The 26,733-nt window shown below is 37.7% G+C and overlaps 1 protein-coding gene across 8 annotated transcripts in view; it reads right to left on the minus strand.

Moving 5' to 3' along the window:
- The window catches only part of KAT6B (lysine acetyltransferase 6B), a 185,390-nt gene that overhangs the window by 42,638 nt on the left and 116,019 nt on the right, over positions 1-26,733 (minus strand). For 3 of the 8 annotated variants that reach the window (XM_087432000.1, XM_014784814.2, XM_004426941.3), the window contains exons 5-12: positions 17,964-18,079; positions 17,640-17,721; positions 15,058-15,190; positions 11,339-12,270; positions 10,229-10,350; positions 8,273-8,388; positions 5,818-5,959; positions 2,419-2,580 (exon numbers count right to left, since the gene is read on the minus strand). In XM_087432000.1, the coding sequence (XP_087288126.1) occupies positions 2,419-2,580; positions 5,818-5,959; positions 8,273-8,388; positions 10,229-10,350; positions 11,339-12,270; positions 15,058-15,190; positions 17,640-17,721; positions 17,964-18,079 (1,805 nt within the window). The remainder of the gene's footprint in view (positions 1-2,418; positions 2,581-5,817; positions 5,960-8,272; positions 8,389-10,228; positions 10,351-11,338; positions 12,271-15,057; positions 15,191-17,639; positions 17,722-17,963; positions 18,080-26,733) is intronic. The other 5 variants (XM_004426942.3, XM_004426943.3, XM_014784815.2 and 2 more) reach the window with 5 other exon arrangements.

Here is a 26,733-nt window from a genome sequence, read left to right on the forward strand (position 1 = left end):
ATTTTCATGGCATGTGGCATCAGAGCAGCAATATTTTATTCAGAGTACACAGAAGCCGCCAAAACCTACACAGAGGAAATCTAGAAAAGGCTTTTGAGGTTGTGAATGCTCTGGCCAAATATAAACCACAAATAAGACTGACCACAAATGGTACTAACCACATCAAAGAATTACTTCAGAACACCCAGATCTTTTATGAACCTATTTGAAAGATCACAGGAAACGGTTGTGGAAAAAACCCTACAGGGCAGAATTAGATTTCTTTGTGAAAAAGACGTGCTCCCAACTTTTACACATTTGTAGCTGTCTATGGAGTCTCTAAGAAACAAAGGGGAAGAAATAATGTGTGTCAGTTTTCCTATGAAACTGGATTGTCCATCACTAGATATACACATCAGTGACAAAGGTTCAAATAATTAGTCTATTTTGCAAAGTTAGACAAATGGGTCACTTTTTCTAAAAAGAGATGTACTCTTGGTTAAAAGGATTCAACCTTGATACCATTCTTTTCTTTGTCCCAAACTATTCCTACCTTTAGGAGATTTTTAAAAATCCAACCCAACAATGGTCCTCCCCTCACCATCCTCCACCCTTTAACACACGTTACTACAGCTAAATTTTAAACTATGGACAAAATAACTGCTCCTTCTTCCCTTCCTGTTTAGAGTCATGTATTACGTGCTTGGAAAGTCATATGCATATAATGATTTACAGTGAACTTTTTCTAGGTCATCTTCGCCATCCTCTGGCTATAACCTCTAGAATTTGGTGTAAGTATAACCCCAAAAGGCCATAGTCTTTCACATTCCAAATGACATGTTAGAATATGGTTTAATTTGCATCTACAAGCCTTTAACATGGTTATTTTTTAGATTAATTTTTGTTTTATTACACTGCCAAAGAATACTAGTATTCTGGGTATGGTAAGAAATGACAGTAGTTGCTGCCATACTATGAAAGAAACTGACGAAATGAGAAAAGTTTAGCTTGTTCTAAGTAAAATGTTGGGTCTCCTGTGAGAAAGAGAGGCAGAGACTCAAACCACAGGAGTCGCCATCAACTGTAGATCCAGATGCCAACTTGAGACAAGGCGGGACAAGGACAGCAGGCACGTTGAATTTATGTTTAAACTCAGATGCATTTAAAGAAACACCACTTTCTAACGGAAGAACAATCATGACCACTATTCTTTTTAACTCTTTGGAGAAAAAAGATCTTTACACACCTATATAACAAGTAAGACGTTTTATAAATTATATAAATAGATCTCCTATTTATTGTTTTATTTTGTGTTAATTCTTTGTCATCTTTTGAATCTGTAACGTGCAAATTAACTTTCTTCTTTTTCGTTTTAGAGCTTTACCAAATATGTGGATTAAAATATTCAGGCTGTTTCCCATGAGTGCTATCACTTATTTGTATTTTTCTCTCCGGTCCCTGGGTTGATTCTTAAATTTAGAAAAACTACAGTTTGCAAAGGACCTTCATTTATATTCTATCTTTTGATCTTCCACGAAAATAACACTTCTATAAGGCATTCCATTTACATTATGCAAGAGTAGGTTCATTAAAATTCACTTATCTTACCACCTAATATGTAAAAATATATCATAAAATAAATAAAATACAGGGTTCGGATCATTTACCTTCTGCCTGGAAGTCTTAGTTACCCTCTTGGCACATTAAACTATTTCCTTGGTGCCTAAGAAAAGTTAAGGTCATTACCTGGTAAATATCTCCAAACTCAGCTTTCCTTTATTGCATATGAGTTATTGTTTCTCAGAAGCCTTTGGACAGAAGAATGTGAGAGAATCGCTCTGAACCAGTGAAAAAGACAAACTATATCCACTCAATATGTCAAGGGCTTCCCTGTGTTAACAGCTGGAGATACTCAGGCTTTCTAAAGGTGAGGCTGCTTTAGATCTTAAAACAATAGCACAGAGTGTAAGAGACGAAAGAATAAAACTAGTCATTATATCAGCTTGACTGTCCAAATGCCAACGTTCCAACTCATTGCGATACTGATGACCACAGAGGGAATGCAATGAGGAGAAATGAGAATCTCTTAAATGCTACATTACACTGAAACCTTCTGGTTGACACCATTTAGAGGGAAAAGGGAAATAAGCTTAACATTTAGAAAATCAAAGATACTAGGTGGTCTGCCAGGCAGCAACTATAAGGTTAGGTGGGTGCTGACAGTCAAGACAGCAAACAGTGATGAAGTCCTTTACACACTTCCTAGGCACAATGTTTATTGTTTTTGTTTTAAATGAGCTCTGAACAAGAATGTGAGCTTTTCAGAAACATGTGTCACTTATTCAAATTATAGTCATAAAAAAGCCCTGTTCAAAGAATTGGGCGCTACCAAAAACATTTTGCAAAAGAAAATGAAAGTCATACTGGCTCTTGTTTTACCTTAGAGAAGTATCCAACCAGATGACAGCCCTTTTCATCATTTTTTGTAAGGACATAAAAAAGGAATGGCTCGACATCATAATACAACGTTTTGTGGTCCAGGAAGAGCTTGGCTAACAAGCAAAGGTTTTGGCAATAAATTTTGCTCATATTCCCATCAACCTAGCAAAGAGAAACAGACAACATTATTTAACATAAAAATACCACTCAATATAAAATTGTTTCTTTTACATGGTATTTTGGAAAGTATACAATTTTATTTCCAAATCCCAAACTGAGAGATTAAAACAGTCCATTAAACAAGTATAAAGTTAACCAGTAAACAGCTGTCAGTTGGCAAAGCAGAATTCCACCTTTTCTCTTAAATTAGAGTAAATTTAAGGTAGCTTAAATTTCTCTTTAAGCTACCTGAAGACAGGCCATATCACTAGCAGAGGAGTAATTTTTATTTGCAATTTATTATGAGTAAAAAATGATCAAGCATGCCCTCTCTATCTGAACCAAGTAAATCTGAATTAAAGAAATGTAAACAGATCAGAATACTGCTCAAGTAAGTTAAACTTTATGTTAGTTTTCAAAAAGGTTTCACTTTAAAATAAATGAACTATATTATTCTGATTCCTCAGAAGTGTGGATTAGCAAAAGAGGCTTCCATTTTTATTTTATCCCAAGCATCGTTTTAAATATAATTGGAAAATATAAAATTTCTATGTTGGGAGTACTTACAGAGAAAGTGAGATGAATGTCAACCTACAATAAGTACCATAATTACCATCTACTTCTCTTCAAAATAAAAAAATCAAGCTGTGATACTGATGGTTATAGACAGGAGGCTAGGCACAGATGCCAATTTCTTTGATCAAATGTAGTTACTTGTTGAAAACACAAAGCACAGCAAATTCAAGAAGAATTTCCCTAGCACTTTTCTTAGGGGAAATGGATATTTGCTAACCAGAGCTCTTGAACAATGAACTTGACCATTCCCAAGTCTCCTGTGGACCATACAGGTTTCTCATATTGCACAAATTATTTTTAGACTTCATATAACTATTTCCCTTGGATGAAACCTAGGTCCCACACATAGCAACATAATCAAATATGGGCAACGGACACAGAGGATACAATTCTCTCTTTAATTAAAGGAAGTTTCTATGTATTTGGGAGTATGGTTCTTTTGGAAATGGTAGTACATTACAAAAAGGAAAGATGGAGATGTATGTATCTGTGAACCAGAAAAACAGAGATGACAATGCTGAAGCAAAATTCTTATCAGTTGTGAAAAGTCTAATATGGCCTGCTTTCAAGAGAGATAAAGAGAAGATTGGAAAGTAGTAATCTGTGATTATTCTTCATTTATTTTATAAGTTACTTAGGAAACTACTAAGAGAAAAGTTTCCTACATGCTCTACTCTAAGTATTAATTCAGATTCTAAAATAGTGACCTTGACACTTATCCAATCCAATTCCTTCAATTATTTTTATGAATAAATTTTACAAATCTGCTCCTGATTTTTTCCTCTCATCTCTGTATGATCCAAAAGCACCTGCCCTGAAATAGCAGATCATTCTTATCAGCCATTCTTATCAGCCTAACAAGATTGATTCTCTTACCCCTGAGAAGACTCTCCCTGGATTTATGAGAGCTTCAACTCCACAGGCAGATTCACACTGATTTATTTAACAATTACTTAAAGCCAACAATGTGTTTTGTCTTTCGGGAAAAATGAGACAATGATTTTCATTTTATTTTGGTTAGAAGCAAGGATCCAAGAAAGGCAATAACAAAGGAGCCCATAGGAAAGTTGAACTTGTGACATTAGTTAAGTCTCAATTGAGAACAACTCTGTTGTCTCAACTGGTTGGAGCTGCGTAGCATCCCAAGACTAGCAACAGGAAGGACAAGCAACATGTATTTGGCTTTCCCTCTAGCCCAGTGGTCCTCACTGGGGGTGATTTTGCCGCCCAAGGGACACTGGCCATGTCTGGAGACATTTTCGGTTGTTACAACTGGAGAGGATGTGGTGCTACTGACTTTTAGTGCGTAGTGGCCAGGGATGCTGCTAAACATCCTACAATGCACAGGAAGCTCCCAACACCAAAGAATTATCCGGCCTGAAATATGAACTGTACCCAGGTTGAGAAACCCTGTCCCCACCCTTTACTAAGAACTAACATATAATCAAATCTTCTTAGCAACAATACCTTCCTTCCTTCAAGCTTGCCAAAAGAGCCTGCTATAACTAGAAAGAAGGGACTCAAAAAAACCCATAAGACACAGCTGGAGTTACCTGTGTTCTCTGATCAGTCTTGGGAAAAAGTAGTGGGCCTAAACTTGTCTGACAGAGGGAACCTGGTCCACGAGAGAAACCTATGCATGACCCTCCTATACTAAATATAATGCAAGACATTACAGACCAGAACTAAAGAGAAATGTGCGGCAGAATAATACATTTCAGTCTGAACAATTCAGAAAAAGAGAATCCTACAGTAAAACTGTATTTCAGAGATAGAAGATATGTCTGCTATGCAAGGAAGGCTTGTTCTGAGCACCCAGGAACAAAAACAATGCACCAAAATGAGTAACAGAGAAGAAAATAAGTCAAGGAAATAGAAGTGCTCAACTAGAGTGAAGAAAATAAAGGAGAGAATTAAGAAGTCCCATGAACAGGCAGTAAGATGAAAGAAAGGCATGGCCTCCTCACAGTACAACTGACTCAGCTAAACTGGATCCCTGAAACTAACAATAGAACATGATTAAACAATGAAACGATATAGAGGCAAAGATCTTATGCTACTAAATCAATTCTGAAAACACAAAACGTCTTTAAGAACCCACAATGACAGACACATGGCCACAAGGGGTTCCTGTGAACAGCAGAGTTCTCCAGGGATGGCCATCCACCCAGACTGGGGGGAGTCCCAACATCTGCTGGGGTCTCACCAACAGGATTATCCACCCTGCCAAGAAATGGGTGGAAACACAGGTGGTTGTGTATTGAGGAGATATGTACAGCTGCTCAATTCCCTGCAAGAGTGAGCACCTGCCAGACATTGGCTAGAGCTGCTGAACAAAGCTAATTTCTCCTGCCAAAGAAAGTAGAATTTACAAAGAGCTGAGGAGATCATAAATTCACTGGTGAATATATCTGGTGCAGACAGGGATTTGGGGGAAGGCAAAATAAGTTAATGTGATGAAGTAGGAATTTATCATCAATATAACTGGTTGCTTAATATGGTTAGATAAACATTCCAAAACATGGAGATATTTTAAAGAGCTGTCTGAATTTCAGTGCCAAAATTGAATATACTTTGCACCCTCTAGAAACAAATCAGTAGACAGTCAACACTTAGAAGTACTAGGTTTCAAAAGCTGAGTTTTTTTTATTTACACATGCTTACCTCAAATACTGAAAGGTCTTTCCTTCGGTAAATTTCATTTGCTGGAGGATGAAACCATCCACATTTCTTTGAGTGTCTTAACAAAATATTTTTACTTTTCATATATTTAAGACAGAATTCACACAGGTAAAGCTTTGGTAATCTGTTAAAATTTTAAAATCAAAGAATCTATCAGATCGATGCTACTGTTCAGGGGAAAATATTAAATATTGTTCAATTTTCTCTAAGTCATGAAAAGGCTATAAAATAGTATTTGAAAGAAGTAGTTTCAAAAAAAAAGAAAAGAAAAAAGAAAGCCAGTAGTAAATAGAATGTACAAACCTTACATTATTTTTCAATATAATAATATTTGCTGTCTTTACTTTGTGAACAAATCATTTGTTTCCTTAGAAATATCCTACTGAAAGAAAGGTTTTCAGACTTGAAATCACTACTCTAAAAATCAACAATAAGATGGCATCCTGTCAGGTTAACTATGCATATTTCTTAAATTTCAGATTTAATGTCATAGTTTCAATAGTATATATGGTCAGTAGTGTAACTATAAGAATCTTTTATTCAGAGAGAAGTGAATTCATTATTTTTTAAAATGATATGCATACTTATAATGCAGAGAAGTCCTAGAATTGAGATGTTTCCATTTCTATTAATGGATGATGTAACTTTAAAGTTATTATCATAGTTAGATATGGTGTAAAGCAATAAATGTAGAAAAGTCAAAAGACATTATTTGTTTCTACCAATGCCACTGACTCTTTGAGTAACATTAGCCAAACAGTTTTCTCTCCCCTACCGACTTTTTCTCCACCTTAGAAATTATAACATTAAAAAAAATCGTTAAGATCTTTTACTTGTACCCTATCACACTTAAATGGACATTGCTAGTCTTTACAAGAAAATGTTTAGAAGCACATTCAACGTGTTTGAAGTATAAGAATGGGGAAAAAGGTTTTGGGGAGAGTTAGATACAGACTCAGATAATAGTAATTTCAAATCTTGGAGTTATATGCAAATTTTATTCAAAGCTCTCAGAACACATGACTTATGATTACCCATGCAAATTAAAGCTCATAAGTGTCTTTTATTTTATTTTATTTTTTGCTGAGGAAGATTGGCCCTGGGCTAACATCTGTGCCCATGTTCCTCTACTTTATATGTGAGATGCCTGCTGCAGCACGGCTTGATAAGTGGTATGTAGGTCTGTGCCCGGGATCCGAACCTGCAAACCCCAGGCCGCAAAAGCAGACTGTGTGAACTTAACCACTATGCCACCAGGCTGGCCTCCATCATAAGTGTCTTCTAACAATTGTTCAAGAACACACAGCCAAGTGATACCAGCTGAGAAGAGAAACCAAGACTCCTGACTCTTAGTTTGCCACTTAACTTCTAGAACACCCTCCTCATTTTCTCCAGTTAGATGACTGGCCAGACATTCACATAGTAGAGAAAAGGACAATAACTATTCTAGAAGAAAAGCAAGTTTGTGATTATCAGAAACTTTGTAGGCTAAAAAATTTCAGAAGATACTAATAAAGTATACCCTGATGTACCTGAAATCTGTTTACAAGATATCCACTTTTAGATGTATTAATTCAGGACAATTTCACATCTAATCTTAGTTTAAGACAAGAGAAAACTCTAGTACCATTATTTTCTCTTCATTTTTAACAAGTTAGTTACAAACGGCTCTAAAACTCTAAAAGTAAAGATTTGGGTAAGGGTCTCTTAAGGCTACTCACTCCCAGATACTTTCTTCCATTTTTCCTTCTTTTGCTACATTTCTGTAAGAAACTTGAAAATAACATGCCAGAAATCAGAGACAAAACTAATAGGCCTAATTAGAAAAATGAAAAAGGCAAATGAGAAGAAACTATCCAATACTTTACAAAGGCTAACTTTTTTTTCCTGATTTGGTTTCATATACAAGCAACATTTACCCAATTAACCAAAGAGAGAAAGCATGGTGTAGAAGCTAAAAGGCAAAATTTACAATGCCTGTGTACCTAAGGAGTCTACACGGAACAGTGAATACTATAAAAAGGTGCTGGCAAAAGTAATGGTTTTGGAAACACTTAGAATCAGCTATCAAAATTTACGTCTTAAAAGTCATCTTATTCCTGCTTTAGAATCAAGAATTTTCCTTCCTCAGGGGCCAGGCTGGTGGCGTGGTGGTTAAGTTCACGCACTCCGCTCTGGCGGCCCGGGGTTCAAAAGTTCGGCTCCCAGGCGTGGACCTATGCACCGCTTAGCAAGCCATGCTGTGGCAGGCGTCCCATATATGAAAGTAGAGAAGATGGGCACGGATGTTAGCCCAGGGCCAATCTTCCTCAGCAAAAAGAGGAGGATCGGCAACTGATGTTAGCTCAAGGCTAATCTTTCTCACACACACACAAAAAAATTTCCTTCCTCACATATATGACATTAAAGTTATATACCTGCCAGGCTTATTCATTACCTTGCATATTCCTGTGGGTAAGGCGAGGAGTACCAGGTTTGGATTTCATATTTCCCAAATTCTATTACAGAAGGGTACCGGCCACAGTCTTCCACTCCACTTTCACACTCTATTTTCTGTCAGAGAGAGAGAAAAGAAAACAAATAAAATATAAGTAATAGAAGAGGATTTTTTCACTTACATTTTGGTTCTCTGACCAATGGATATGACCAGAATACTAATGTTAACTGTGAATTTTCATGTTGAAAAAACACTATAGGTCTCTGTGAAATAATAATCAACTTTGTGTAAGATTCATATATAAACAGATTAAGACCCTAAAAAACAGTATCACCAAGATAGAAAATGAGTATGACGTAAACATACATGAATGTCTATTGAACTGAATTCAACCATCTGTTGCAATGTATTAAAACTGAGGAAATCATAAGATGATGTGGCTGTTATACACTCTTACAATCTCTTGTTCCTCCGCGAAGTAGTGTTTATCCCAATTGTAATTAAATAATCAATTGAGAAGTCTGGAGCTTAACATCCATCTCCTCTTACTCCCCTGACTCCCATGCAGTGAGCCATACGAGGTGAAGACTGCCTGCCTGATTCGCTGTGCTATTCCCAGGGTTTAGCACAGTGCCTGACACAGACAAGAAATGTTCATGAATGGAAAAGCCAGTGTTACCGTGTGGGAAAGAAAGGGCTTTAGATTTAACTGTGTCTTTCAGATAATAGCCTGCTGCTGTTCATCATGTCTGTCTATGAATGCCAGAAGCAGGCTGAAAAAATGGTAATATTTAAGGACTTCAAATCTCAAAGACTGGGGGAAATTTTGACATTTATCTTAGCAAAAGGAAAAACAATACAAAGCATACTGATGGGGCAGAATGAGAAACGGAAATATCCAATAGCCTCTAAAGTAGAAACATCAGAAGTATTTCGCCCAAGTGGCTGCTACTAAAAATAAAGCTTAAGAACCTATGGATAGGGCTGGCCCCGTGGCTTAGCGGTTAAGTGCTCGCACTCCAATGCTGGCAGCCCGGGTTCGGATCCTGGGCGCACACCGACACACCGCTTCTCCGGCCGTGTTAAGGCCGCGTCACACATACAGCAACCAGAAGGATGTGCAACTCTGACATACAACTATCTACTGGGGCTTTGGGGGCAAAAATAAATAAATAAAATTAAAAAAAAAAAAAAAAAAAGTTGGGATCACTGGGCTATAAAAAAAAAAAAAAGAACCTATGGATAGTCCCCTCCCCGCCAAAAAAGAAAGTGAGGTGGGGCAGGAGTCTATCCGTGACTACTGGGCCATAGCAACTGAAGGTGGTCTCCTGACATAAAAAAGTCACAGTCCGTAACAAATTTGTCTTGAGAAGTCCAATAAGCTGTACTTTTCAATGTTTTGCTGACAATAAGCTAAGTAGAGTTAATATTTTAAGCAGAATCATTTAAAGAAATTTTTGGACAATGAATATAAAAGTGACTACCAACTGATCATGTGATACAATATTGCCTTCACCAGTGCCAAAGAGTTAAAATTATGAGACGTTTTTCATATGGCTGGCCATCTGTGTTGGAAGAAGCATTAGTAAATTTAAAAGCGACAGTCTTCTTTTTGTTAATGATTTAAAATTGCTATTTTCTAAATCTGAACAAAAATAATCAGAAATCTATTGCTTCACACCTAGAAGCGTTTTTCAAAATCTGCCTCAACTACTGCTACTCTGGCCTATTTTCTGAGTCCAGCTGAGCCCTTTCCAACTTTTAAGAGTGGAGGTAACTCTACAAAGTTATTGCTTTTGAAGGTACAGTCAACAAAAATTATCATGTAACAGTTAAAGAACCACAAGGGATTCTGAGGGAGAGTCTCTGTAAAATCAAAACAGCAATTTCATAATAGTCACACATACAAAAGTCACATATCATCCTTGTTACTATAATGTGGTATCCTGGCCTTACCTCCCAAGAAAGTTCCTGGGCCTGCTTAAAAACATCCAAATCCTCTTCAGTAACGGTATCCTTGTTTCCAATCACATTTATATCTGTACTTTCTTCTTTGATGCTTATTTTGATTTCATTATCTGTCATTTAAAACCAGCAGAAAGGGTATTCACTGACTTGAATCACAAGTAACCAATATATATAACCAAAACGGTACCAAATTAGCATAATGGGCAAATAGGGATCCTTTTTTTTTTAAGCTTTATAAGCTTTTAGATATAAGCATTGCTCATAGATCCAGCAGTACCCTTTCCCTGCTGTGCCCAAATTTTTAATTGAATTATCACTGTCATCTTTTTATAGCTTCAATAAATAAATGAGGGACAGTAAGAACAACACAAAGCAAAATCATATTTTTCAACCAAGATTAGAAGTTATATCAATGTCTAGCTATAGAATTCCCACTATCACTTTTGAGAGAATAAAATCTACCACTTTGTCCAAATGACATTTTTGTTTTTTTGTTTTATAAATGGTAGCAAATCTAACGGGCCAACTTGTTAAATGAAATTATGAAATAAGTTTTCTCCCTAAGGTGAATACACAAATAGACACACACACATCCAAAAGCACACTTCACAGAATCACAGATCAGGCTTTGTTGAGAAGGAAGCAGGATGAACTTTGTCACGAGAAAGCAATGGAGCAGAGGGAAATGAGGAGCTGACATCCCCCCTGTTGGAAGCACTGACAGCACACGACCAAACAGGGCTGTGGCTGAAGAGGCGGCATGGGAAAGAACATGGCAGAAGCGTGACAGTGGCTACTCATGCGGGACTACAAAGCCATAAGCAACGCTATGAAGGCATCTGGGGGTCCTAGTGTCACTACGAATGGAAATAAATAATAAAAGGTGGGAGAGTATTAGTTGGAAAAACAACATTTTGGAGGTTTAGTCAGCATTAGAAAAAGGTCAAAGTTTCACTGCTTCTGTATGAAAGTGAAGTGAGAACAAGAGAAATAGCTAAGACCTATGTGACAAATAGGAATTGATTTATTTATTTTTTTCGGGGTTGGGGAGAAAGGGACGGGACGCAGGTTTGGTTGGAGCTTTGACCTTTTGCTTACCATCATCCTGATCAGGTTTAATCCTTCCGTCTGTCAAGCTCCCCTTCCCTGGTGAGGGGGTCCCCATCTGAGGGGTCACTTTATATTTTAATCTGCCTAGCATCCTGTGCTTTTTAAGGAAAGTTGTTCGCTTGAAGTGAGCAATTGCTTTAAAAATACGTCCTCTAGCCATCCCCCAGCTAGAGGAGGAGGCGTGAGTAATAAACCTACTTCTAATATCTCTTTTCCCAAAGAAATGGGCTTTAGATTTTGCCGTGGAAGATAATTCAGTTTTACGACGCATACGTTTGGGTGGTGCATAACTTGGGTGTCCCTTCTTTCGAGACTGTCCCTGAGTGGTATAGATATGAGAAAGTCCATCAAAGAGTGCCTTCAGCTGGCTGTTATTAGTAAGACTGCTAAAGGAGGGCACACTGGACTGGCTGGAAGAACTCTGTGGGGAGGTAGAAGAAGTGGAAGTGCTGGACTTTTGTGAACTGGGGCTCTGACCAGAGATGGGGGTTGGGGGTAGAAGTGAAGAAGGTGGAGGTTTTAGCTTTTGTGTGGTACCTGTAGCCAACACATGAGAAGTGCATGACTGTTTCTGAGAGACCTTTTTCCTTGGACGATAGTGCTTTGAAAAGTCTATTATTTCACCTCGTGATCTGCGACCATCAGGTGATGGTGTAAAAAACTTAGTAAGGCCATCAATGAGCCCTTTGGTTTTCTTGTTAACTTTAAGTGTAGAGGCAGAAATGTAGGTGGAGGTGGTGGTGATTTTGGTGGTGGCACCAGGCCGAGTGGGGTCTGTAACAGCCAATCTGCTGCTTGAGTCCTTCCCAGATGCAGCATGACCAGATGAAGGTGTGGTACAGACTTTAGTCTTTTGACCCCTACCAGGTGACCCCCTTCCTGTGAATGCATTCATGGATCCTTCATCACTGGTTACAGACCTAGGCAAAAATTTAGAGAATAGTATCAGCATTTAATAATAGAATTATAAAGGTACCTAAAACAAATTTATAGCAACTAGAGGCATTCAATGTGCTTAAACTTAAGAAACGGAATTGCAACCCTAAGAACTGTTTTCGTGTGTGTGCCTCCACTTAGATGTTTCTCTGCTGAAGCAGGTAGCAGCAACTGCATTTCATGTCATGATTCTCCCAGGGCCCATCCAACAGGTACTGGAAAAATCCATGTGGACCCAAGGCCAATATACGTAAGAAACTTTTGGAAGAGACTAAAAGAACACCCAATGCTTTCATTATAATTAAATAAAAATGCTACCCCTTGTGTTGTCACAAGTAATTATGATTTCCTGAAATGTCTTTTTTAAAGTATTAAAGGAAATAAGTCCTAAGTGTTACAAAAGAATAAGCTTATCTCATCTTTACTTAGAAGCAATTTTAACTCAATTTGAAAATTATGTCAATCGAATTTGGGTTTTTTTAAAAATAGAAAACATTAAAAGATACCCTCTTTCTCTCAGCATTTTATGCTTAGAATGATAACCAATAATACTCTCTAAGTAGAGGAGACAATTAATTACAGCATAAAATATTGCTGAAAAAAGGACAACAATAGCAAAAAACTGAAGAAATGATTAAAGAAAAGCTACAGCGGGTCAGACATGACATGGAAAGTCTGGTGAAGAAGCAGCACATTTACCATGGTCATTATCAGACACTGGCGTCAGAATCTTTATACGCTGGTTCTGACTGCTAGTTCAGTTCATTTCACGCTGGTTCTGCCCATACAGCTGTGTGGTCACCAGAGACTGGAGGTCATTCCACTAACACAGCTGCTTACAGGAACAGCAGCTGCCTGCCTTCACCTCAGGCTAGAACTTGCAAAGCTACCCACTTTGCAGCAGAATTATATACAATAGAAACATTTGCACGTGAATTATGGCAGTGCTGGGGCCCAAGAACGCACTTCAAAAATTATCAATTTAGCTGAAGGCTAATAATGAAGAAATGGAAGCCTGAAAATATGATACTGAATTATAAAAATATCTTAAGTAATTACAAATAGAAGAGCACATTTTAGTGGTCATCTTGTACATAAAGATTTAATGAACAGTTTTAGCACTCTGCTGAAGGGGAGGCTGGTGCAGATCAACGGGTCAAGCTACCAGGCTCATCTGAGGTGGCTCAACCACCAGGAGCTTTGCCCGACGCCACCGATTCAGCCAAATCAGGTTAACGCTGGAGATCTCTAGTGTCACAGCGAGGGTTACCAATAAACAACTCATCCAGGCTACAATGTTTCGCATTTGAATGCTGCATTTGGACTGTATCTGGAATCGATTGCCCAGAAAGGATAATATGCTTATAAAGCATGTAAAAAGGAAAACTCCCTAGACTGTCTTAAAAATTCCTAAGCTCAAAGGACAATTTTGGACAAACAAAAAGTTAGGATTGGTGCCAGATGTAATTTTCAGCTGTGTCCTTTGTTTAGAAAGTTTATATTCTAATTTGGTTTTTTTAATTGGGCCCTGAGGATACAGTCCCATTTTAAGAACAATGCTTACACAGAATGAATGCAAAAACATATAATTTCTACTTCAAATGATGCTAATATGAAAGATTTTATTCACAAATGTTTCATGTTTGCCTCCAGAAATTAACAAAAATTCCACTTAAAAATGTCCACCAGTTAAAGGATTTTCATAGAAAACTCTAGAAAGGAACATACATTTTCTATGTCGCCTTTGAGAGATAAAGGTGCAGGAGGATACTGTTTTTCAGAGAGCAGGGATACAGTGAATTGCTTCAGATAAAATTAGGGGGAAAAGAGTAAGCAAGCGAGCAAGATACCTGGTGTTTGTTCACGGTGTGTGGTGTGTGCGGAGCACCTCATTTCTACATCACAATGGCCCTTTCACTAAGCCTTAAGAGACAGGGCAATGGTCTTACTGATAGAACTGCCTCAGATATGCAAGTCGACTGATTTCATCTGTAAACACCTTATTTAATGCTGACAGTCAAATCTATACTCGATACAGGTTAAAAAAATACACCCATTTCACTTCTTCTCTTTTCTCTACTTCTCCAAGTAACTCCTGCTAAATGTTCTACTGGGCTTTAGTGGCAACTATATGGCAACAGGCTAGTGGAAATGGGGTTATCACAGTAGGCCATTGCAAATAGAGTATTTTGTATGTCTGTTTGCACACGTGTGCACATACCAAATGGCCTGTCTAACTCTTCGGGGACAAACATGAGGACAGTCATTTGCAGGTTTCTCAGAAGCTCCAAGTTCATTAAAGGGATCCTAAAAAGTTGTAATACTAACTAAATCAGCATAGAAAAGAGAAGTATTTTGCTAAAATGTTATCTGGAACAATAAAAAAGATTCATAATAGACATGGACAAATCCCTCTCTTGTTTTAAAATTCCCATAAAAATGCTTATATAATTAAGCACTTCTAATGCACAGCCAGTAATAAAGTAGGCTGAATGACTGTTTCCAATTCTTACATTCTGCTTCCATCCTGCAGCTTGAAAAATGTCGCTTAGCATCACAAATACTGCCAAAAGAAGACCCCAAAATGCCAATTGTAATTAAAAATGTTATTTTCAAAAAATTTCCACAGCTTATGCTAATAGGAGAAATATTCCTCATCCCTTGAGTTTGTAAAAATGATGCTAAAAAGTTAATGGAATCTAAGGGGGTTACAATCACCTATATTTTAAAGCACAACATAAAAGATTTCTTTTGATAAGATCTCAACCTACAACAATCGTTGCTTTAATTTATTTTTCGGTCGTCCAATGGGTTTTGCATATCGTCGTTTTATTTGTGCAGCTTTCTCATGAAGTAGTTTTCTTCCCTTTTTCTTTGGTCTGCAGACTTGGCAAATCCACATCCCTGAATTAATATATATATGAGAAAAATATTTTAATGTTTCATTTTAGGAGAGAGATTAAATATAAACTGCAGCTGTAATAAGCTGCCCAAGGATGCCTGTATGCAGAACTAGACTCCAGAAGGTGGATCATTCCCTTTTGTTATTCTCCTCAGGAAGCCGTCATTAACGGTCAGTATCCCCTGGGTCAAGTCAGTGAGAGCAGAGGGCTGCCCCTATCTCAGGACCCTTCCATTAGGCTTTTCCCAACATGTCACCAAGCCTCCCTCTACCACATAAACACACATGAAAACCCGATCATGTCAGATATATCTTTTGATTTGAGGAAGATATTTTCAAGTCAATCAGTTTTTGGAAATTCTGGAAAAAAATATTTGTTTTATCGTCTCTGGAAATTTTCCACACTAAAAAAAATTATCTGTATAAAATATAATTTTTAAATTAAAACTGAAAAATTTTAAGTACAATGGAACTACAATAATTAAAACTATACATCTGGCACAGGGAAATAGATCAACGGATGAGAACTGAAAGACCAGAACAACTGAAGCCTGTAGAAAAATTCAGCTTATCCAAAAAGGTCTTATTTCAAATCAGTGGGGAAAGGATAAAATGATTCAGTAAGTGGTGACAGAACAACCAGTTATCTATCTGGAAGGAAAAGAATTATTTCCTATCCTTTATGAAAATAAATGCTAGGCAGATGAATATTATAATATGCCAAATTTAAATGTTACAAGTACCAGGAAAAATATGTGGATATTTATATAAGCTAAGCGTGACTGACATGTAAGACTGAAGCCATAAAGAAAATGATTCATGGATTTGACTACATAAAAATATAGAGAGCTTCTGCAAATCAGTAAGAAAAAGGTGAAAAACCCCAATAGAAAAATGATTAATGGATAAAAACAGGCACTTTACAAAGATGATATACAAACAGCCAATAATCAAACACAAAAAAGTTCAATCTCACTGCTTAAAGAAAAAAATTATTGGACATCTTTTTTCTATTATCAAATTGGTAAAAATTTAAAATAATAACACGATTTCATTGAATCTAAGACACTACTGACTATCAGATACATCTGATTTCAAAGACATTAAACGTAAATAAAGTGTGTCTTAGTCTCAATGATATATAGTAATGGTGAGTGTTGGTCATAACACAGGGAAACAGGTATTCTCATACACTGGTGGTGGGTCCGAAAACTGATACAAGCTTTCACGTACATAGCCTTTTCCAGCAATTCCTCCCCTAGGAATTTATCTTAAGGCAATAACTGTGTACGGAAAAAATTGCAAACATTTGTAATGTCCACCATGGGGCATTGGTTAAATAAGTTATGGTTTTTTTAATTCATGGGGTTGCAAAATCAGATATGTTCAGGAACTACCCAGGTACAATATATGTGACTGAAGCAAGCTAGAATGTAAGACAATAGAGAGTAGTGAGATTGGGGCAAATTGGAGCACACATACTCTACCTAAGGACTCGAATTCAAAATTTTTAACATACTGTACCAGCTCTTCTATAATACATTTAGAGAACTCTTTAAAATATATATAATATGATATTGTACCAACAAAGCATATCTGTGTCCCACAGTCACCAAGTCTATAACCCCCACTCTATATACTATGGAGTTCTATATACTACACACTTATTAAAAACTATGTTTAGGAAAATATTTAACGATGTGGGAATGCTAGAATCTATTGTTAGGAGGGTAAAAGCATAATGTTACAAAAATATGTACAGAATGTTCCGTTTCTTTTTAAAAGGGTGTGTGGAGGCAGAGAAGGAATTTCTAATTGATTGTTCTTTTTATTTCTTTTTGTCAATCTGTATTTTCTAAATCTTTCACAATGAAAATTTATAAATTTTGTAATAAGGCAAAGTTATTTTTAATGTTTAACATATTATAAAATGAGAAAAAGGAGACTGAGGTAGGCTTGCTTACACAATAGAGACGAAAATCCTTATTCTATACGGATATATCTATAGGACAGTTCAGACGCTCATGTTTAAAATATCAACTAATGGCCAAGAAAATGGTGATGGCTCGTCTCATGGGACTTTGGAGTCATCACTATCACCATCATCAAAAATAGGTAATTTCCCACCTCTGAACACAGTGCTGAATAATATGGAGAGTGTTCTAAACTTCTGACCTACCTAAACTTATTCTAATAGGGGAGTGCTTTCCAGAGAGGAATGGTCTTTTTTATCCCTGTTTCTAAATTAGAGTCTTTATTACATACATTACCCTCAAACTAAATGCTTTTACACTCCTCTGTTCACAACCTGTGCCAAACCCACAAGTATAAGGAAGGTGGGAGGGATGAAAATATGCCTCAGGAACCTGTCTACCTCTGGGTTGTTAGACATCGGAACAAGGCTAATGAGTAGGTAATAAAACACATTTTTAGTATGGTTTAAAAGTTCACCTTTTGGCATTCTGGAAAGTGGGGGGTCACAGCACTCCATATGGAATCCTCTATCACAGGAGTCACAAAAAAGCATATTATCCTGTAATATAGCATATTAGAGACTAATTGAGACTGAAACCAACGGTAAAGGCCACAAATTCTTATGTTATCTGACTTACAGTAATAAAATATAATGAAGGAGCACCACGATCCCTGTTGAAATTTGACATTTATGTATTTAAAACTTAGGAAAGAAAATAGCAACAGTCTACAAAAAAGAAAAACTTTAACACTGAAAACTAACAATTTACCTGGAGATGGACTATTGAGAGCCGTACTTACTGCATTTTTGCCTTGGATTCTACATGCACTGCAGGTCTTGCATTCGATGCACTGCCATCTTAAGGCCTTTACATTTGTTGTTAATTCAGGACAAAATTTCAAACAGGATGGGTGTCCTATAAGAATAAAAAGCAAACTGCTTTATGGGAATGGTGCCTGCCATTTTTTAAACTCTCATTCCCTAATACTTAATAGATAGCAATGACGCCAGCCAAAGAAGCTTAAGAACTTGAAAATACAAAAAGATCAGAGAATCCAAGGTATACTTTCCTTTCTGCTTTTTCTTTCCCTGTATGTATCGCAGTGACTGTAAAAATGTTTTCCCTGAGAGAAATTTGGAAAATTTATACCAATTCCAATCACAAGTCTTGGAGAACTTGAAGATAACGGATGCTCAGATCATATTCTCACTCCTGTGTCTTCTGTTAAATCTCCTGCCCTCCCCATCTTCATCAACCACCATTTACCCAAAGTTTTCTGGTTTGCCGGACTGTGAGGGGAGTGCTGAAGTTCAAACAATTCCTGCTCTCTGTGTGTGATGAAATCATAAAACTTAAAACAACAGTTAGCTAAATAAAAAACTGGTGCTGCTTAACACAATACAACTATGAATGCCAAAAACAACAACAACAAAAACCAATAGTATACAAAGAATATCCCATTGCTGGGATATAGAAGGAAGATACTATTGCCACCTTGCCCCCAAATTCCTGAATTTAAACTCTGGAAGTAAGAGCAGAAATAGCAAATTTGAGAACTAAGAAGCTGAAAGATCCAGGTCACTGGACTATGTCAAGAAGCACACCCTCAGCAGGCTTCCCCCATTTTTCTGAGTATTTAGCCTTTCCACACTGTTTTGAGCACACTTGTCATCTAGCAGCTCTCACTTTACAGAGGAAATCTGGAGACCCCCAGGGGCAACGTCATTCAAGGAAGCCAGCCAGGCTGCACTGAGGAATCGATTTCTCCAAAAGGCTTGGGGAGTGTGAGCCTAGACTCTTTGAAAGGCAGTTCAGTTTAAAATCTGATGGTCTTTTATCACATAAACCTGAGCTCTCCAAACCTGATTTTATTTTTCTAAATCTGGTTTTAAAATAGTAAGAACATTAGTAAATCCCATGTGAAAGAACTTATAACCAAGCTGCAAAAGAAATCCGAGGAGTAATAAAAAAAGCAGATTCTGCAATTTCAAAACTGTTTTATAATTTCCTGACTTTGGCAGGCTCATTGTTTAAATATGTATTTTGGGTTGCTGCCAAAAAGGTCCTCCTCCCTAAAGCTTAACAGGTGCTTCATAAAATTCCACCCACCAGGAGATTGGGCTTTTTGAAGTAAAAACATTCAAAATCAATCATCAGTGCCGTTAATAAAAGCACACTATTCCTGAGTAAAAAAAAAAAAAAAGTCTAAACATCTGTATTTAAGATGTTGAGCAAATAAAATGTTGTCATAGGATTGCGACCTCAGGCAGAAGAGACACCCAGGCAGATGCATGTAACCTACCACACCATTCTCTTACAAGGGCTTCTCTCATTCAAATGAATGCCTGGGGGTAGGGAGGCGTTAAATATATGAAAATGATATCAATCACCTCTTTCTGCTCAGGAACAGCAAAGACAGCTTGCTTGTCGACTTTGAGAAGTATACTCTGAAGGGGGAGGGGAGAGGTCTACTTTGATCAGGGATTTTTTTTTTCCCTTATATAGTGAGGGGGGTAAAAACTCAAGTTTTAAAGAACAGCAATTTAAATTCCATCCTTAAAATGGGTCCCATCAGTTTAAAAGTATACCATTTACTTTTTTTTTCCTGCCTTTTTATTACTTCCTGTAAGTCATACATCACTAGCACATATGACCTCAATTTCATGCACTAAATTTTTCTCTACACTAAAATCTGCTTTTGTACTCTGTAGTTTAATAGTAACTAAGGTAATTCACATCATATTACAGCTTACTATTTATTCTCACATCTATTCTATGAAAAATACTTTTTAATAATTATACATTTTGAAGATTAATGGGTTTCAGCCACTTTCAATCAAGAGCGAGGAATATTCTTCCTCTTATTGCTTTCTCTCACTTTAAGCAATATTATTTATCTCAACTAGTACTATTTAAGCTACCCTATCAAATTCTAAAATCTCCAGCCTATCTTTCCTTTAGGCAGCAATCTTACCTTTATTTAGCTCAAGAGAATTGGCCATAGATCCCTTCCAGCTCTAAATTTCTAAGATTCTGTAAAGGATGCTGAGGGATGAAGAAATATTTCCATTTTATTTTCTCATGGCCAACTTTAAAATAACACAAAAGACTGTAACTGAGTCTTGATATACTACTCACAATCTATAGTAATTAGATAAAGGACAACAGTGCTATTGATAACGCAATTTCTTACCTCTCAGTTAGCCATTCCATAAACTCAACAATTCCCTCTAAAATTTGGGTTCTTTCTGCTGACACAGTTCTTGATGGTTTGTCTTTCTGTAGTTTGTTTCACTTTTGTGGTTTGTAATTTATCAGATTTCAGAGCATAATATGTATTCATTCACTCATTCATTCTTATTACAAACACATACTAAACACTAGTAGCTTATAACAGTTTCATCTAGCAAAACCAAAGGAAAACTGTTTAAAATTAAACAAGTACCGATGAGACCACAAACCAGTAGAAATGATTTTTGGAGGAACTACTGTGGGAGAAAAAAAGCACAGGCTCTGTAGTAGACAGAATAATGCCCCCCAAAGATGTCTCTGCTGTAATCTCTGTAGCCTGTAAATATACTGCTTGACATGGCAAAAGGGACTTTGCAAATGTGACTAAGGGTACAGGGTTTGTGATGGGGAGATTATCCTGGCTTATCTGGGTGGGCCCAATCTAACCACAAGTACTTAAAAGCAGAGAATCTTTTCCAGCTGGGTTAGTACAACAAGATGAAAGAAGGAGGAGGAGAGGTTCAAAGCAGGAGACAGACTCCACCCAGCTTTGTCAGCTTTGAATAGGGAAGAAGAGGGGGCCACAAGCCAAGGAATATGGGCTGCCTCTAGAAGCAGGGAACGACATTCACCTGACAGCCAGCAACAAAATGGGAATCTCAGTCCTACAAACACAAGGAACTAAATTCTGTCAACAACTTTGTGGTAATTTGTTACAGCAGCAATGAAAAACTAATAAAGACTCAGACACCGGGTCCCTCGGACTAGCTATCTAACCAACCACCAGTCTATCTGAGACACAGTGAGGAAAAGGACAGACAATTCAGATCATATAGTCTAACGGGAAAGACAGACACTAAACACGAATTAAATTAACACGTGATGACAGGGTAGCTCAGAGATATGGAAGAATCTAGCAGGAGGTTAAAGGAAGACCTTCCTAAAGAAGAGACCCAAAGGATGAGTGAGGTTAGATGGGACCAGAGGAGGGGCAGGACAGGAGAAGTTAGCATGTGCAGAGGAAGAGAAGAGCATGGTACATTTAAGGAGTGGAAAGAGGTTGAATATAACTAGTGTGCATAATATGAAGGGGATAGTGATGTGGAATGGGGTTAACAGGAGCCCAATCTGGGAGAGTTTTTTAGGGCTATATTAAAAAATGGATTTCCTAAGGGTAATTGGTAACTACTGAAAAATTCTGTGATTAGATTTACAATTTACAAAAGTAACAGGCTGCAGTATGGAAAATGGATGAGGGGAAAAAGGGTCAAGATTAGATTTAGGTTATTATAATAGCAGACTGAGTGGGTTTGGTGGGGGTGTGTGGATATACTGAGGATGTGGGATATATATTAGGACACAGAATCAATGTGTTTTTGGTGATTCCTTGGTGTGAGAGAAAAGGACAGAGGATGGTTTGTGGAACTGAATGAGTAGCCGGTGGGTGCCATTTGCTGAAATGAGAAATCCCTGAGGAGAAGTTAGATGTTGTTTGTTTGCTGAGATTTCTGTTGTTATTGTTGCGGTCGTTGTTTTTGGGTGGAGGCAGCATTGCAAGCCTGATAAGCTGTTTTGGATATTAACTCTGAGGAGCCTATGGGGCGTCCAAGTGGAGAAGTTCTGGAGGCATTTACATCTAAGGGTCCAGAGCTCAGGAGAAGACATGAAGCAAAGTAAGAAACACAGGGCCAAGGACAGAAGCCTGAAGAAACACTGAGGTGAGGAGATGCAGAGAGGCCTAGGAGCTAACAAAAGATGTGGAAGGAAGTGGTAGAGAGAAAACACGGAGAATACAGTATCACAGAAGCCAAAGGAAGAGAACATTTCAAGGAAAAAGATTCTCAACAGGTCAAACATGGCTGAGAAGAGTATTTGGTGTGGATTGAACTATGTCCACTAGATTCTCACGAAGACTGAAAAGCGACCTTTAGATTTGGCTACGTGGAGGTCACTGTTAATCCTGACAAGCACAATTTTAGTGAAACAACAGGCCAGAAGCAAGCTTTCTGCTTCCTGTTTCTCCACTTGGATGGACAATCCAGCTTTGGGCTTGTGGAGGGTGAGGCTCATCAATCCTTCCTCCTCCATTTCTATCTATTCCTCTTTGGATTCCATCTTTAGGTTTCTTTCTAGTCAAGGGTCTCCTTCTCAACCTCGTTATTCAATCTGTGTCTACTCAGTGTGAAACTGGATGACTAACCAACCAATCCCTGGGTTTTCTCACAGTGACCTTAACAAACTAGCGATCTTTTTTTTATACCTATATATCCATATAATGCACCACCTAGCTCACTCTGGGAGCAGAAGGTAGGCCAAGTTTTGTTCAGGGTTAACACACAAATAAAGACAAACCCAGAAGAGACTTCAGGTCTCCTGAGAGCAGATTGATATTCGACCCCACAGCTCTTGCTCCCTTTACTGTACAAAGGTGATTTTTCTTCCTCTCCCAGCTGCATCACAGCAGTCTTTCTCTGTCTTCAGTTTCAATGAGCTTCCACTTAGAATGATGCTGTAATTTTGAACTGTACACTTATCTTAGATTTGCTAATTTGAAAACACACATGCACACAACTCATCTGTAAGTAAGATTTAACCACCCAGCAATCTGAGCAGCAGACACAAAATTTCATTTGGTATAATATCTAATACTTATGTGAAGCTAATTAAAGATAATTTGGTCTTAATGAGGCAAAGAGAATATAACAGTGTTAATTTCAAAGTAGGCTGATCCATGAAAGTCAAGTAAAATCTCTTCCTAGTCCCAACATTTCCATAGACCTAAAGACTATCTGATGATTCTCACATTCATATTAGTGGTTAGAATGATCCTCCACATTTGTGTAATGTTTCATAGTTACTGATAATCTTCACATCATTACCTCACTGGATCCTCACAACAGTCCTGTGGATGCAGGGTGCAGACGTCATCCTCTGCATTTTACAGATATGGAAAACTGCAGTTAAACCTCCGGCAAGCAGAAGAGAACTGGAACACCACATTTGGGGCTCCTTGCATTATGCACCTCACCTCACATTTTTCCTACCTGCAAACTTGATTTTCAAAAGAACTTTTAGTAGGAAAAACAGTTAACAAAAATACTGCCCATTTGCAGCACTGAGCCATCTTAAAAATAGAGAAATTTCTAATTGGCTTTACTTTATGATGTAAGCAGAAGGAAACATTTATTACTTCCATCTCTGAAATCTAAGCAGAGTCTAAATGTGACATCATACAAACGGTACTTCAGATAGAGGTGACCAAAAAGCAACAGGCACATATGGGAAACACATTTAAGAATGATCCTCTTTATGGGCTGCCATCTATCTATACTTCCTTTTTTTTTTTTGGTTTTATACTACCATGGGTATTTTTTTCACATAAACATCTTACATCAGGGATTCCTTGGATCATTACAAAGTCTCAGTTCAATCCTAGAACCAACGGACTCTTCTACGTGTGAGACAGCGGCCATTTCCATAAGGCCAACTAAAGGTACCAAAAACTCTGTAATTCCCACTTGAGAAACTGGACTGGACCATGACACTGGGGCTTCCATCATTATTAGTGGGCACTTTTGAGCCATGCCAGCCTATTTTATTCTTTTATCCCTATAATTACCAAGGTGTCACAACAGATCACTATAACTACAAGAATTCCCCCAAGCTCTCTAAGAAGAACCATATTTTATTTTGATCCTTCTATTTAAAGACTAGCAAATAACAAAGTCCACTCATCTGATCTACTAGATGAAGTAAATGTCTACAGTGCATCTCCCTGAGTTAGGAACAAAGGTTTTTTTGACTTAAGTAGCTAAATCCAGAATGGCACAGTACACTCAAGGGAAGATTAAGTGAACCTCAACACTAGAGCCGGATCCCACTGTGGAGTCCAGAGAAGCACTCTGAGCCATCCTCAATCCTAAACAAAGGGAAACGATGACCCCAGGGCTTGAATTTCTGCCATGACCCATACCTCAACTCCAAAGCTTCTGGCTCTTTCTACCTGAAGGGAAGGGGAAAGACTGGCTTACAAAATGACTCTAGCTATATAAGCCTCTAGACACTATTCTCAATCCATTCTTCTCCATTTGTTAAAAGAGAAAACAAGAGAGTGTTTTTGAAAAGAGAAAACATAACACTACACCTACACACCCTGGAAAAATAAGAAACTTTAGAGGAAAAAAATTTCAGTGACCTCAAAGTATAAAGGAGATCAAACCTCTCCTTTGGCAGGTCTTCAATCTGGGAAAGACAAGGGGAGATTGATTACATCAGAAAATCTAAGATCTGCCTGTTTAGAATTACACCTTTGTGCCCTGTGAAGGAGGCCCTGAAGTTGTGATCTAGAAGATAATGATCTCGAATTCCTTATCAACTCATGTAAGTGTATCACCAGAGGTAAGGAAATATATGAAGGGAACTTTTCTTCCCACATTAAGTGCATCTTTAATCTGTCTTGGCGCCCAGACAAATAGATACTCAAGAAATAAAATAATGAAAGGTGTTTTTAAAGTACCACCTTAACAATCACAAAGGGTAAACCCTAGACAAGAGAACACCATTAAATTGATCAGGCAGTTAAACAAAAGAATAATTCATTCAGAATGAGCCTCGTGAGAAAACCCAAAAGATAACTACAGAGTCAGAACTGATGAGTGAGGCACTACCTCACCAGGATAAAACAGGGAGATTGTAGGGTTGAAATTTATTAAACTGAACATACAGATAATGTTTCCATGCCCTTTTGTCACTATCCATGATACCATGGGCAGGTAAAAGAATTTTAATGAATCTGTAAAGCCCATCAAAAAGAGTGTCAGAATGCATTTCTTAAGCAGAGTTTGAAATGTCTTATTTCCAAGGCTCTCCTCTCCTAGTCAGGTCCTGAAAGCTGCGGAACCACATAGGGCCTATCAGGTTAAACCTTCACAGGAGGAGGAAGGATCGTTACACAACAACGTCATTCTTCAGTGTGAAACATTTCCTCTATCCAACCATCAAGCAGCTGTCTTAGATGGTGGTAAGATTTAAATTACTCACAGCAATCAAGGACAACAATATCAAACATGCCAAATAATAACAATGGCTGACATTTATAGTTCACTTACCATAGTTCTTGTAGACCCTGTGCTAGGCTATTTACTTGTGTTCTCTCATTTAACTCCCACAAAACCCAAGAGATAGGTGCTACCATCATCTAATTTTCTAATGAGGAAACTCAGGCTCAGAATGGTTAAATAACTAACTCAAGGAAGAGGAGCTGGACTATGGTTGGCTCTCAAGTTGGCTCTTAACCACTATACTATACTGACATCCTAAATGAGTATGTTAGGGTGTTGCGCAGGTTTGTTGTTGTTTCTAAAGATAACTATAACTAGAGAACTACTTGGTCATGAATTTTAAAATAACACTTTGGGGATAAAAGTTTCAGCAGTCTAGGGGAAGAAAATTTTAAAAATTAATACGAAGAGATTAATTTTTAAAAATCCAATAACTTCCACTTAATTTGTTGATATATATATTTGTGTATGTGTACGTATATAAGTATGTGTATATGTGTGTGTATATACATACATCTAACCATATATCTATCTCACCTAGGCAACTATCACCTGCTTAACAAGAAGGAAGACTGGCTTGGTAAGACAAATTCTTTTAATGTAAGCACAATTTGACTTTTAATCTCATTATAAAAGTGGAGATGTGGTCTTAAAATCTTATGCTGAGAAAAAGGCAGAGGTGACAGCTACCTTGAAAGCATTTTGGGTATTGGCGTTTGACAACGGTCCAGTGTCCCTACCCAGCAATTCCTTAATTTCAATATCACCTTCTGCATAGATCACTCTTTTCCTATCTTATTCTAGGCAATTTGAATTTCTTTCATGCCTGATGATTTCTTGATTCTATCATTGCAGTTTCCAGAACACTGTCCCTTTCATTTGGAGTCACACAGAGCTGGGCTGTAATATTATATTTCACCAGTAGGTGTCATGACCTGAAACACTATATATTCCAACTCAAATCTCTCTTAAATTGAGACTTCAGGTTATAGAAAACAAGTGATTCTGATTGTATTCAGCTTGAAAACTTAGAACTCTCTACATTGAATTTAAACTGCAATGTTGGGCCGGCCCCCTGGCCTGGTGGTTAAGTGAGCGCGCTCCACTGCTGGCGACCCGGGGTTCGGATCCCGGGCTCGCACCGACGCGCTGCTTCTCTGGCCATGCTGAGGCCGCGTCCCACATACAGCAACTAGAAGGATGTGCAGCTATGACACACAACTATCTACTGGGGCTTTGGGGGGAAAAAATAAATAAATAAAATCTTTAAAAAATAAA

The sequence above is a fragment of the Ceratotherium simum genome, chromosome 6 (genome assembly GCF_057802395.1).
Source record: "Ceratotherium simum simum isolate JZ-2026a chromosome 6, ASM5780239v1, whole genome shotgun sequence".
NCBI lineage: Eukaryota > Metazoa > Chordata > Mammalia > Perissodactyla > Rhinocerotidae > Ceratotherium > Ceratotherium simum.